Genomic DNA, 15,437 nt, shown 5'->3' with positions numbered 1-15,437 from the left:
GTTGTAGTTTTCTTCCTATCACAACCACCAGACTCTCCTATTAGATCTAGAGTTTCACTTGAAAGGGATAGACCGAGACTGTTAAAGCCCACTATAGATCTAAGTCTCCTGCTGTCTCATAAACTTTCTATTCATCGGAAGAAACTGCTTATCCATATTGACTTGGTGTCAATGGAGTGCAGACATATTACTTCAAATCTGATAATATACTCTACTTAAAGCGAAAAATGCACCATCAATCTTCTGCTTTTTCGACAATAATCCACCGTTCCAGCCTCGGCAAGTTCATCTTTTCGGCACAAGGCAAAGCAAGAACATGAAGCAAATCATTACGTACACCCAACCAAGAAGCAAAGAACTTCTCGTTCTGTGAGTCCAGGGGAAACCTGCCCTCTTCTCCATTACACAGGATCAGCATACCTTCCTTTTTCCCACACAAAAATGAGATGTTTTGGTAGCTCGAGCAAAAGACGGCAACCATTTTTGCTCTACCTCTATAGCTCTCTGCTAATATCAATTTCCCTCCTCGCTTACACCGTCTCTCTAGTTTTGGGCATCCCGAGGTTGTCGAAGCTTCAAGGCTGGTGAAATATCACCATAAACCACCATCGGCGTCGATTTTAGCTTATGGAATCTCTCGAATTCCTTATCTGAAGGCGAAGATGATATGTTTGGACAACAACTAATGGATGAACTTTGGAGAGATACGAGCTGAGTAATGCATTCCATTAACGATATTAAACATGGGGAGTTTTGAGAGAAGATGTCTTTCGAGGGATGCAGGGCAATCTGCGACAGCTCGTCATGGAGGGAGGCGAGGCTTTTCCAGAAGTTGGATTGCTCCGACGAGAACAACCAGTCGCAGTGACGGACGTGCAGTTCTGCCTAAGCTCCATGATATGCCCTCTCCTCGAACCAGCCGCAGATGGATTCCTTTGATAGACGCCTCGAGGACACCGTTTTCCCAAGGAATGGCTTGTCTCACCAACTCTACTACTTCACCTCCTCGGCTGCTCCTCCATCCTCGTCAAAAAAATAAATACCGCTGGGATCGATTGAGAAATTGGATAATTTAAAATTTTAGTGCATGCAAAATTTGCCTACATAAATCAATCATCATTGTGTTTGAATCTAACTAATATCAATTCCATCAAAAAACACTTGAGCTTCTAAGTTATAAGTCAAACCTAGTCAATATAACTCAATTCTTCTGATTAGAACATAGAAGTCAAACACAAACTTGAGTCAAAGGGTTAATCTTTTAAATTATGGGTCAAGGCTATTATATGTAATCCGATTATTTCAATCATTGTCGATATGAAAATATAATCTCTTACACATGAATATTTCCAGCAAAGACATTATGAAGATAGGAACATTTTTACCTGACAATTAATTGCTCAAATTTTTTATATTTTGATACTGTTATCATATTTCTTAATTTTGCATGAAATTACAAGTTATATCATTATGTAAATTTAAATGCACCACAACGAGATCAATTTTGAAGATATCATCTCTTTTTTTTAACTTCTGAAGCTCTCTCTCTCTCTCTCTCTCTCTCTCTCTCTCTCTCTCTCCAGATTGTGTATATCACACAGAGTCAACCTTCCATAATTGCTTGACAAACAACCACCTGGTGTCCCAACTGCTTGTTTTGTGTATGTTCAATGGCAAGAGATACTCCAATATGCCTACATTTCGATCCCGTGGGTTTGAGTTGCAGAGCCCCATCCAGCATTATGCTCTTTGGGACTGTTGAGGATTAAATAGTTAGACATTGGGCTTCTTAACCCACACTTGATCTGCATTGGAAATGGTAGCTAACTTGATGAATTCATGTGGTGGATGCACAGAATCTGTTCGATGAAATGCCTGTAAGGAGTGTTTCCTTTGCATGCTATTTTTTTCTTTTTGTCCTTTAGAGTGTTTGATTGAAATATTTCATGTGATGACAAACAAAAGGTGTTCATTTAAATTTCACTATTCTGTTCAGTTTAGGATACAAAGTTGACGGATACATTGAAACTTGAATCTGAAGATCATAGCTGTTAAATTTGTTTCGCAGAGCTCAACTCCAGAAGAAGAACAAAAGCATTTGCCAGAATAACATCTATAATAATGAATTTGTCACCAGGAGAGTATTCAAGAGAAAGTTTTGCCCAGTTTTATTGGTTAAGATGAAGGATGTCCTTTGAAGCACTTCAGATTCAATGAAAGAAATTCGAGGTCATTGAGAACTCACAAAGAAAGCAACAGTAACAGGAGGCTGAAATCTATTCATAAATTTCAATGGTGAAGCAAGCTCTTCTGTTGATCATTGGTTAAGATGGAAGACATGCATAGTTAAAGCTGTAAAAGTAGAGGTTATTGGTCATTGGTGAAGTGAGCAGAAGATTTACCTCCACTCGACACGGTTCTAATTCATTGTAAGTGTAACTTCGCCTATTAATAATTACAATACCAGTTGTTATCTAAATTGTTTGGAATTCAGAAGCATTGAAATTAAAATATCTTTTGCACAATCCATGAAGTGACAGCATATATAAACGGGAAAATAGTATATTACTTCACAATTGTTATCTGACATCCATATGATTTTGTGTAGCTGTTTGAAATTTAAAACTATTGGACTTTGATATAATTTTGCTCAATCAATGAAGTGATAGCATCTATAATTTTCACAATTTCTCTGAGAATAAAGGTTATCATTTGAATTTATCATAAACATGCTACTTGCCAAAACAAATCAATCATGAATTCTAAAATTAGTGAGTATTAAAATAAGTAAAAAAAATGATATTTTGAGTACATAAATGAAACATTTATCATAAACACAAGCTATAGTATGTTAAGAGCTTTTAAGTTTCTTAAAAATGCTTCTCCTATGTGGGAACCGCACTTTACAAACACAGCTGGGTAGCCAATGGGAGCATCGACCCAGGCTTCAAACCCTTGATTATGCCCCGGGTGATTGAAAGGCCTGGTGAAGATCTTTCCTGTCCAAATGTGTTGCCAGGAACACCCACCTGCCATAGGGAAATAGGCCTTGACCTCCTTTTTGGCTTTGTCAAGGACAGGAACTACCAGTATATCTGTCCCAACTAAGAACTGCTGGTATGTCAAGCTATGTACATGCTTGTCATCTGGATAGTGGAGGAATAGATGCCTAGCAACGGGCAAGCCTCTCTGAGCTGCCTCCTGAGAAAAATAAATCAACAAAAGAAGCACATCAGAAAAATGAAAAGAGGATTTCTTGCATATAGATATTAATTTTTTTTTAAACAAAATCTAATATCCACATACATTTATGAAAATGTACCTTTACAAGTTGGATTCGGTAGAATTTCCAAGCTTTGTATATCTTGGCACAGCGTGCAAAATGAGCTAATGTGTTTCTGTTAGAGTAAAACTGGCAATTGGACGATGGCTTGTTTCCCTGTAGATGCTACAAATGTTAGTGATGCTTCCACTTAGGGAAGTATGGAAATCAAACTTTGCTACTAGCTGAATTTTTTTGGTGCTTACTTCATGTGTCCGGAATACTACATTGAATGCATTTAATTCCATCCAGCGCATGAGAAGTTCTTCGCTTCGACGGTACCTGATGATAGGCATGTCTACTGTACAGTAGCCTCCAATATCACTATGGTTGAAGGCAAAACCTGAGAGGCCACTGCTCAGCAAACCTGTTACGCTACTCTTTATTCCATCATTAGCCTGCCAACTTACCATTTGATCACCCTCCCAAAACAACATAGACCACTTAGGGCTACCTCTGAAGCCAGCCCTCATGAAAAAGACTAAGTTTTCTTCTGGATCTTCCTTCTCCTTTCCATGACAGGTTGCTGCCCAATCATCTACAAATTCCCTGTTGACCTTAGCCCAAAGTTCAGGGTATCTGTTATGAGCTTCAAAGGGGTCTTCATCTATGTGAAAATATAAATACTATGTTAGTGTTTAAACATCATACTAATATTACAATAGAGAATTTTATTGAGTACCTGAATAGAGGTGAGCATCTAAAGGTAATCCTTCACCAAAATCGGCCATCCAACCTCTTACTCCAGTATCCACCATTTCGCGTAGAATTTTCTTGAACCAACTACTTGTTGCAGGATGTGTAAAATCCAACATTCCCACATCAAAAGCCGTGTTCGGTATCATGTATGTTCCTTGTGTTTTATCTTTTACTAAGATGCCTAAACTCTTAGCTTCTTCAAACAGATTCTTGTATTTGTTTGGCTTGTCATCAGTCTGCAATTGACAATGATCTCTTTTTCAGTTAAACTGATGACTGAATGAAATTGACCCATCTAATTAAATTGAAAAGGGCTCCAATGAGGGAAAGTTATTTACTGGAACAAGGCAGGGGTTGCAGTAGGTCATGACTCTAATATCATGAGTACGAAGATCGTTGACTAGCTCTCTCCATCCAGCATAATGGCAGGTATCAACTTCCCAGTTCCACCATAATTGTGACCCAATTACTGTTTCCCTCTTGCCAACCCAGTCCTGCAAGGTTATCACCTAGATTTTAATAAAGATTACAGAAAACATGCATGCATGTGTTGCAGGATGTTGTTACAGGTTGTCATGAATTCACACCACTAATTTTGCAAAGTGGTGGCTTCTATTTCTTCTGACTTCCCTTCTAGTTTTGAAGATCTTAGATATGTGGTTAGCCATTTGCTATTTATTATAAGGCCACGCACACTTGAACAAACACTGGTGGCAAATGACATGATTGAACTTGTTGGTAGTGGTAACTTCATTTCATATAATTATTTGATGTGACTTACCGAGCTTATCTTGTATTTATCATAATTTTTCTTCTTTGAAATATTGTTCATATCATGATATTTGCATCAGTTTCAATCACCTGCAACCAAAATGCTGAAATAGGAACATCATGATCCTGTAATTGATCCCACACTCTGCGGACAGCTTCTGTGCCTCCCTGCATCCCGACAACAGCACCAGAAATAATCCAGTTTGGAAGCACTGGAGGTCTCCCTATGGTTTCTGTATAGGTTTCAATTAGTTCAACAGGTGAATATCCGTTCAGTATTCTTCCTTGAGCATAATTTCCATATATCTGTAAGAAGAATTTGCATTAGTTGTTTGTCATGCGGCTAGAAGTTTGATATGTACCCTTTCAGAAATACAAGTTACAACATGAAGAAGAAAAGATTAAGAGTTGAAGCGACTCAAAACTGTGCAGTCGAAGACAACAGCGTCACAAGACATGAGGTTGTCGATTGTCTTAGTATAAGGTTTGTCTCTTTTTTCCTAACTATGCAATTATGGATATACAGAAAATAGCCATTTAAGTGAGCTAATGTATAGTATTTCATTTTCCCGCAACTTTATTTTGTTTTCTGATGAAGATAAAACTATTTCACTCTGTCATGGTAAGTAAGATTCAGAGTTGGAAGATCTCATAAATCTTTGATACTCTTCCATGTTAAGAAGTGAAAAGGCAATGTGTTCCACAAAGAGTCCACTCTAATCCCATTAGCAAAAATTGTAGAACTCAAATGTCACTTTCGAAAATTCAACTACAAATCAAATAAATCATAGCTTTTGTCAGATTCAAGAACCTGAATCTGTACTCTATCAGGCTTTGTGAGATCAAAAGCTGAATAATTGTATCCTTCAAGATAAAGGGATCTCATTTTGGAGGTCATGTAGAATGGTGAAGGGGCATATGTCGTACTCCAATCACCTCCTGATCTGTCAATTGCGAAGCAGGAGAATTTACAATTTTGATTCTAAAAGAACCCTAATAAATAATGATTACCTGTAACTAATCAGATTGGCTGCGAAGGTGATGGGTTGATCTCCTCTTCCAATACCTTGCTCTTGGACAATTATAGGCACCCTCTTTCCTTTGAACTCCATATGGGAGAACTGCTCCCCAAAACCATAGAACTTTTCATCTTTGTCACTCGCATATGTGATGAAAACTTTATTGAATTCTGTAACCACTTGCTCTTCTCCTTGCTCATCCTGTGATGAGAGTGCAACAAAACCTCTTTGCCTTGAGATGTATGCAATGCATTGACGCTGCATTCGGATTAGTTTCCAGCTTGAGCCCTGTAGAATTCTTCTTTTTGTTACACTTGGGCTCAATTTCTTATCATATTCACCAAACTTTACAGAAAAACCAATTTGATTGCTGCTCCTCTGTTCAAGCAAAAACCAGTATCTAGCAACAAATGAAGGTTTCCTAGCCCATCCAAATCTGATTTTTTTCTTCCCCAGGTACAAGCTTTTCTTAGGAAGTATGTTAGTCTTCTTACTGAAGAGCCTTCCTGTGATCATCAGAATCGGGGAGTAAGACTTATTGAATGATTCAGGAGTTCCTTTATTGTTTGAGTTTGAAAACCCAGATAAGAGATTATCATCTTCAGCATTCTCTTCAATGTCCGTCTCATAAAGGACCCTTATTTCTTCCACAGACTGGTGCTTGCAGATGAAAAGAACATCACCATCCTTAATAGCGAAAGAGCCTCTGCTCTCCTCCACCTGAGTCTGGACAGCTGCAGCAGATATGAAGGCCTCTCCTGGGATTGTAGACCATATGCTCCTGTTAGGCTGAGATCGGTGCGAGATCGAAAGGCAGCCACCATTTCTACAGCTCCAAGCAAGCTGGAAATCCTCCCCAATCTGATAATTCTGGTCTTGTGAAATCTTGTGTGGATTGAAGGAGAGTCCTCCATGGATGAAAGGCAGGCACTTTGGGGTGGAAGGAAAGGGATTGTTGATGTGCTTGTGGTGCTTCTTGGAGATCCTCAACTCTGGCATGGTTGGCTAATTGGGAAGTGATGCTCTCCTCCTGTAGGTTGAAAGATTCAGAGATCCAACTGCCTCTATATATACAAATAGCAAATTAATCCTGAATATTCTGGTGGAGCCCAGATCATCACTATCTTGAGCAAATTCACCATAGAGACCTTTTCTTGTGTCAGATGCATTTACAGTTGTCCTATTTCTTCTTTTCCTTAATTGTATTTCTTTTATATAAAGCATCTATTATCATTATGTATTTGACAAATTCCCAACTATTTTCATGTTCTTTGTCATGTAGAAAAGTGTTGTATTTTGTTCATTCATGTGGTTTTCTACCCTTGAAATTAAAAGTGAGAGAGACAGAGAGAGTGGAAAGAAAAGAAATCTGTCCATGGGGTCCAGGAGAGATTTCATATGCAGTGAACACAAAGATATCCTTTTTGTTTTTTTTTTTTTGGTGGTTTGACAAAGTTCAAGTTACAGATCAAGGACTTGGTCAATTGATCATTTTCATGATATAGATGGAAATAAAAACATGTATATCAGGACCATAGGTTCTGAGTGACCTTAAAGTCTGAAATTTTGAAAAGAAAAAAATGAATATGGACATCTACTTTGACATTTCTTTTACTTGAAAACTGGAACTTTGAGTATGATGCTAGAGAAGTTTGACTCTTACATCATTCATACCTAATCTTTCATATCCAAAGATTGACCAATTGTTAAATTGTTTGCCAAAATAGCAAGTTTTTTTATTTGCAAATAGTGAAAATTAATAGCTATATGTAAATTTAATGTATCAACTATATACACATACTATATATATATATATATATAGGGATTAACTATAAGAAAAAATTTGCAAGTTTATGAGTTTTGTTTAATACACTAAAATACAGAAATCACTGATGGAATACATAAGCAATTTTTATATATATCCACCTGTTGGACAGATTGGATGTATCTAGATGAGTTTCTGGCCTCCTGCATTGCCGGATGAATGCCGCCAACCCAACCTGCTTGGAACAAATTCTTCAAAACAATCTTGAATAGGAAACATTGCCATGTTTCCGGATCTATTCGTTGAGTATGTGTTGTGTATCTACCCACTTTAAGAAAGGAATTCTGGCTGGTGCACCTTCCCGTGATAGTGGGAGCATACACAACGCACATTAGTCATTTTTTGCTTTTGCATATTATGTTCGGTTTGATGGGGACTAAACATTTCGACACCGTCTCATTAAATTTAAATAAATTAATTTAACATGTAATAGATTTAATCTACTGTTAGATTTTCAACTCTTTCACAAGTTATAAATCATCATATATAATAAATTCACATCTTATTTTTAGCCTACTTAGACATAATTATAAACTAAGCCGCAGTCAGACACTACACGAGGAAAAAGCTAACAATTCTTATACGCATTGGGGAAGGCGACAGTAGTAAGTTTTCCAAAGTTAGATGGTGTTTTGGTCGATGATGTCCATCTCGTATTCATTTCCGTGCGTCCGCAACACGATAATACTACTAATGGATGTTATCTTTAATATCTTTAATATTCGATGATGTCCATCTCGTATTCATTTCCGTAAGTTATCTTTAATATCTTTTATAAGTATAAAAATCTTTATTTAAATTTTAAAATATAAAAATCAAAATATTAAATATAATTAATTACAAGAATAATTTACAATTAACCTAAAGTATCAAAGATACATATTACTTTTGAGAGAGCTTATGTCTCCAGTTTCTTACTCTCTCTTTTAGATTTTTCTTTTCCTAGCAGATTTAATTCGTATAGTTATTTTTTATTTTAAAAATAATAATAAAGATTGAAGTACGTAAAGTGAAGAAATCCTTGCCATTATTTTGGGTCCCATTTGTGGGTTTTGCTTCCACGTTTCATCAAATAACGCAGGCAAGGCAAGCAACCTATTATTTATTTATTTATTTATTTTCTTATGACGTCAATCTGGAAAGTGACAGCGGGGTCCGATGTAGACCTGGATGTTTCAATCGATGGTGTTTGGCACACCTGTATTTTGTATTTTTATCATTCCTAGATTTATCTTTGAAAATATTATATATATATATATATATAATTTTTTATTTATGTTACAACATAATTTGATGGGGTAATGTTATTTATGTTAAACATGAGAATATTTGACTCTGTCATCGATGGGGACTGCTTCAGTGGGATGTGACTTGAAGTTTGTCATCGGTGAAGTCCAAATCAGATTGATCAGCATTAATATACATCAGATTCGTTATGAGTCAAATATTGACTTTGATATCATATTCATATTGACATGGATGATGAGTCTACATATTAACATATATCTCACAATAATTTAACTTAAGAGATTTAGGTTTATTAAGTTGAGTCAAAATCAGTATATGTTCATTACTCTTTCGAAGTCAATATATGTCTGACTCTTTCGAATTTAATATAAACTATGGAATTATTTTTATCCTCTTTTCTAATTATATTTCCCACTTTAATGATCTATTAATAGATAAACCAATTTGAGAAGTTCCCAATTGGTGGATGGATGTCATGTGCGATAATAGAGATTGTTGTGTCATCAACTTTGTACGACATGGATGGTGTTGTTGTACAATGAGAGTAGACATAAAACTTGATTTTTGATTTAAATTAATTTCTCATAAATATTTGAAATTTCTCACTTAAGTATCTAAAAGAAGGATCCTACAAAACTACACTGCAACCATGTCTGATAAAAATTATTTTGATACTTAAGTGAGTAAAAGAGATAACGCTAGTCGTGGGATAAAAATCTCTTTTTATAGGTCTCAAGTTAGATATTATTTTTACCTTAATGTTGTTGATCGAGAAGTCAATACGATTTGGTTTGGTCTTAAAAGGTGTAAACTCATCGGGTTGGGGGTTGGACATAGTGGCACAAACCCGAGGTGCTGCTTGTTTATCAGGGCGAATAGCGTGTCGTCCCGAGGTGCGCTTTAGTCTCACCGAGGTACCTAAGGTACCTACACAAGCGGTTAGCGCCGAGAGGATATTCCCGACCTGACTCCTCCGATAATTAAGTTAGTTAAGTTAGTAGAGAAGTGGGAAACAGTACAACTTCCCCCTTGAGTATTGGAGGTTGGCTTTTATACTTGAGCCACCGATGACATAATGCCAATGGAGGGTTGGAGTGCCCCTTACGTTATTCTGGGGTTCATTAATATCGACAGCTGGCAGACGCATCTCTCTATGGATGGCGTCGAGGAAGGACGATAATGAGGGTGCCGTTTGTCAAGGTTGGGGCTTGTTTGGGATAAGAAGGAATAGCCCCCTACAGTAGGTGTTCGAAATTAATGCCTTATATTGTTGGTTGTGCAGACCTTCTCGAAACTATTGTTTGGTGAGGTGTGTAAGTTGCTCACAATAGATGACCCAAGAAAGGGGAAAAGAGGGGATGAGCCTTGTTGTCATGGATTAATGTGTCCTACAATAGATTCATGCAATTCTCATAGAGATCGAGTTAGGTAAGGGCCGATGGATTGTACTTCTATCAACGATTGTAAGAGAAGGGGCACATGCTCTTTTGACCATGTCATTGCTTAGGTTGTAGTCCCCGGGTGAATTGGTAATGTCATGCTAGCGTGATTATTTTCTCTATAGAATATTCTCTTTCTAAACTCAGATTGGACACATTTCATATTATTACCAAACAAGTGATCATATCATTATTATGCTAGTTAAACTCTCAGTTACATGATGTCAACACAAAGCTCATTCTAAAGTCCGTGTTTTCGATGAACATCTCCTAGCCTCTCTTTGCATCTTCGCCCCCATCAACCCCCGTCAAACCTTTTGGGCCTCGATTCTGCCTGCTTCACCTTTATTCTCCACTACTAATATTGAATGTCTACTACATTGATCTCCATTAGAGCATATTAAAACTTCTTCCATCAACTCCATTATATTTGAAGAGGAGAAACTATATTGTGGCGTTGCCGTTAGTCTTCTTGTCTTATCGGTAAATTTTTTATCATCCACCCCCTCTTGTTGTCCTTAAATTTGCTACCTCTAGGCTTTGGCTTCTTATTAATCCTCCCTCAATCATGGCCTAGAATCAAGTTTCTTCCTCTTCCATTTTCATATGGAGGTTGATGTCATTTAGGTCCTCACCGAAGGGCCCTAGCACCTCCATGATGTCGTCTTATAGCCTATCCACTGACATCCCTGTTAGAATAGTAAAGGCACTAAGAGGGAGGGGTGTGAATTAGTATTTTTGAAAAGTTGAAACGATTCTGAAATTTGTTCGATCAAACCCGTATCGGAAATACATTTAACTTGGAATGTGAGTAAAAATAGTGAGCAACCAAATCAGTAAGCAATAAGAATAAAAAGCACAAAGAAAATACACATTAGATTTATAGTGGTTCAGTCATTGCGACATACATCCACTCCTGATTCCACCTCCATTGAGGCCACCAGCTTTTACTAATGATCTTCTTTCAATAGGTAAAGATCAACTACTCTTGTTATAACTCTTTTCTCCTTTTTACAAGTTTATGAGAAAATATTTACAACTCTTTTTTACAAGTAGTCCTTATTTACAACTCTTTTTTACAAGTAGTCCTCACAACTCCCTTAGAATGACTTAAAAGGTTGAGGAGGAAGGAAGTCAAGACTTTAAATAGAGTTTGCACACTTAGAATCATAAGTTTTTCATACTCTTTTCTTGCTTTCTCAAGTAAGAATGAGTGAGGTATTTATAAGCCCCAAATTGCTTCAAAAATTAGCCAAAAAGTCTTATCCCTAGGTTTTCGGGGTACTGGTGATACTACCGCTAGTGCTGCGTGATACCACCGTATGTAGCACTGAGCACTGGCAATACCACCGCCAGTCTAGGCAGTACTATCACATGACAACCTAGAAGACTATTTCTTGAGAATGAACATATTCTTGATGGAGACAGTGATAGCGTGATAGAGCTGAGTGAGGTTGGAGAACCTAGCTCAAGCACCATTCTGTAGCCTGAGTTTGTTTAGGAGCACACAAGTTTCGATTATATGTAGGTCCAATAGAGTATCTCATCCTCCTGAAAGTTATATGGGACATATCAGAGGAGAGAATATTAAGGATATTAATCCTCAGATCTATGAGGAAGCTATTACAAGTATAGACTCTAGAAAGTAGCAAGAAGCCATAAATTCTGAGATGGATTCCATGTACTCTAACAAGATTTAGAACCTAGTTAATGCACCTAAGGGTATTGTACCATTAGTTGTAAATGGATCTTCAAGAAAAAGATAGGAGTAGATGGAAGATGGAGATCTATAAAGCAAAGCTATTGGCTAAGGGGTATCATCAAAGGCAAAGTGTTGGCTATGATAAAACCTTCTCACCCATAGTCATGCTAAAATCCATCCAAATTTTGTTATCTATTACAGCACACTATGATTATGAGATCTGGCAAATGGACGTGAAAACCGTATTCCTTAATGATAACCTTGAGGAGGATGTGTATATGATACAATCGAAGGGGTTCATGTCTAAAGAAAGTCCATATTGTTAGGATCAAAATCAGTACTAAAAGGGGGGGGGGGTGAATTAGTACTTTCATAAAAATATCATTTTAAAAAACTTTCATTTGATAAAGCCCATGTCAAAAAGATGTTTAAATGTAGAGTGCAAGAAAAAGCAATAGACAATTAAATCAATTATCAACAAAAGTAAACAACAAGGAAAAGAGCACATCGAATTTATTATGGTTCGATCGTCGTGACCTACGTTCACTCACGATTCCTCTTCCATCAAGGCCACCGGCTTCCATTAATGATATTCTTTTAATGGATAAAGATCAATTATCCTCATAAACTTTTTTCTCCTTTTGATAAGCTTAGGAGAGAACCTTTACACCCCCTTTTTACAAGGTAACTCTCACACACCTCCCTTAAATCAACTTCTAAGCTCATGGAAGAGGGAACTCAGTTTTTTGGTAGAGTTTTCTCAATTTTTTCTTTAAAAATTATTGCCTCTTTTTTGCTGCCGAAGTAGGGTATTTATAGTCCCCAAATAGTTTCCAAAATAGAGCTAAAAATTTAAATATTTGGGTCTTCCAAATATGGGTGTTAGTCATAGGTGCCTTGCAAGCCAATCATATGAGTGATGACATATGTGACATGATACACATTCTTTTTGCTCACTATATTATTTGGCATTTAGTCTTATATTACTCGAGAGAGACATTAAGATAATCGAACAAATTGGTATACTGTATACCCATACATATGATGGAGGCAGTTGGTCTCATAGCTGCTCGTGTGGGGACACTAGGGATACAGTGCAGGTGCTCATTAGAGAATGAGTTCACTGATTGATGCACTCATGGAATGTTGGATGGTTAATGATATCTCATTGTTAGAAAGCAATTTCATTGTCCTAGTGGTGTACATGGTCCTTAGACTTGAGACACCAAGGATGTCCTATATGAGTACTCCACTCTTTAATACCAAACTTATAGGTTTGGAAGTTTCAGATTTAGCACGGTCGGTCATCGAGAGTGATAGTCAATCTTACGGGGGCTATTGAGTGTCGATAGAGGATCATATGCTCTTAGTGTCATGAGAGAAATATCACATGTGTTCTTGCTCAAGCAAATCCCTGGCCAGAGTCGTTCGGATTAAGAAAGAAAGAGTTCTTTAGGAGAATCCGAGTAGAGTGAGGTTCGAGTAAAAACCATATGGGTTTGACGGCACCATACCAGATATACGGTCTCTAGAATATTAGATGGATGAGGGACTATAGGTACATGATAAATGAGGACAGATAGGTCCAATGGATTGGATTCCCCTGTATCATTTGAAGACTACGACATAGTAACCTAGTACATCCGTAGTCGATGAGTCCCCTTTAGATATGAGATATCCACTAGAGCCTCTATTTTATTGGATATTCAATAAGCCCCTGAATTATTGGATCCTATTAATAAGATCCAATAAGAGCTAATAGAAGATTATTGGGTAGAGACTCACTAATCTAATAAGCTTTGGTAATTGGATGGAGATTCAGTATCTAATATGGTAGGATCTATTATGGTTAAGCTGATAGGGGGCCTCTATAAATAGGAGAGAACCAAAGGGCCATAAGCTAGATTCTTTTTTGTTACCACCTCCTATTCTTCTCTCTCCCTCTCCACCTTAACCTGTAGCCCCTATTTAGGGCTGTGGACAACATAAAGGGGCAGCCCCTTTTTGATTGTGTGGTGGGTACAGCGAAGAGGATTGTGTAGTGATTTTAGGAGCATCTTTGTAGCGCCTACCATGTGGATCACCGCTAGAGAGGAGGACAATTGACCTCCTTCATCCTCTCTTATAGATCGGTTGATTTTCAAGGATATACGATCTCCCTAGGTAATATCAATCTCCCTTGTATGTGTAGTTTTTCAGTTTTATGAGTTTTTACGCACTAATCATTGCACAATGATGAAACCTTATTTTTCTACGGAAATTCTGAAATTTTATTTTCTATTCTTTCGCTGCGCATATGATATCGCCCCAGATTCTTCAATAATCTATTGGACCTATCTATCCTCAGTTATAGTATATTTATAATCTCTCATCCATCTAATATTTCAAAGACCGTATCCAAGTATGGTAATGTCAGACTCATACAATTTTTACTCGAGTCTTACTCTAATCGAATTCTCTCAGAGAACTCTTTCTCTCTCAATCCGAATGACCCAAGTTAAGGATTTGTTTGAGCAAGAATATATGGGATATTCCTCTCATGACATTGAGAGTGGATGATCCTTTATTGACACTCAATAGCCATTGAAAGGTTGGCTATCACTCTTGATGACTGATTATGCTAGATCTGAAACTTTTAGACTTATAAGTCTGGTATTAAAGAGTGAAGTACTCATACAGGATATCCTAGTGTCTCAAGTCTAAAGACCAGATATACTATTGGGATGACCGAATCACTATCTGATAATGAGGTATCATCAACCATCCAGTATGTCGTGAGCGGATCAATCAATGAACTCATTCTCCAATAAGCACCTATATGGTATTCCTAATGTCCTTACACTATGAAGAGTTTTGGGCAACGATTTGAGAAGCATCTTCGTAACCCTTACCGTGTAGATCACCACTAGAGAGGAGGGCAATTGACCTTCTTTATCCTCTCCCACAGATCCACATGTTTTCAGGGATATTCGATATCCCTAAATAATTCTCTTACACATTATTTTTTGGTTTCGCAGGTTTTTACACACCAACTTTTGCATGACGATGAAACCTTATTTTTCTACAGGAATTCTAGGATTTTATTTTTTTCTGTTCTTCCACTTTGCATGTGATGTCGCCCCAGATTTCCCAGCACGTATCACTTCCACTTTCGATTGGCATTTTATTGGAAAATGAAGCAAATAATCTACTCTTAGTAGCACTAATCACCATTGGTGAGAATTTGACAACTATTGTCTTCCATTTGGTTTCTTCGAAAGATCTTTGAACATATTTAGAGCTCCTCTATTGGATATATAAGAGAATTGAGGTACTCGATTTCGCTCATTCCCTTAAGAGTTGAGAAGGCAAAGGTTACTTGACTTCGCTTGCCTCCTCAAGGGTTGTACTCCATGCTTCGAGCTGGTTATTA

General features: G+C 37.3%; 1 protein-coding gene and 1 long non-coding RNA gene across 3 annotated transcripts; one reads left to right on the top strand and one right to left on the bottom strand.

Annotated features, from left to right (window-relative positions):
- The first annotated feature begins 1,488 nt into the window (after positions 1-1,488).
- On the top strand, positions 1,489-6,601 carry LOC135623184 (uncharacterized). 2 transcript variants are annotated; one of them, XR_010491294.1, is made up of 5 exons: positions 1,489-1,877; positions 2,069-2,429; positions 4,873-5,052; positions 5,163-5,276; positions 6,465-6,601. It is a non-coding gene; the product is annotated as an uncharacterized LOC135623184 (long non-coding RNA). The 2 variants fall into 2 exon arrangements; XR_010491293.1 differs by having other exon boundaries at positions 1,492-1,877; positions 4,906-5,052.
- On the bottom strand, positions 2,752-6,810 carry LOC135623183 (uncharacterized). Its single transcript, XM_065125825.1, has 8 exons — positions 5,804-6,810; positions 5,604-5,736; positions 4,883-5,098; positions 4,360-4,515; positions 4,005-4,257; positions 3,529-3,929; positions 3,323-3,439; positions 2,752-3,201 (listed from the first exon to the last, which is right to left on the bottom strand). The coding sequence occupies exons 1-8, from the start codon at positions 6,808-6,810 to the stop codon at positions 2,842-2,844; spliced, it is 2,643 nt and encodes an 880-aa protein (XP_064981897.1). The 3' UTR covers positions 2,752-2,841.
- Positions 6,811-15,437: the final 8,627 nt, after the last annotated feature.

This window comes from Musa acuminata, chromosome BXJ2-9, assembly GCF_036884655.1.
Source record: "Musa acuminata AAA Group cultivar baxijiao chromosome BXJ2-9, Cavendish_Baxijiao_AAA, whole genome shotgun sequence".
Classification (NCBI taxonomy): Eukaryota; Viridiplantae; Streptophyta; class Magnoliopsida; order Zingiberales; family Musaceae; genus Musa; species Musa acuminata.
Note: the sequence above shows the minus strand (reverse complement) of the source record. Positions and strands in the feature narration are given on the sequence as shown.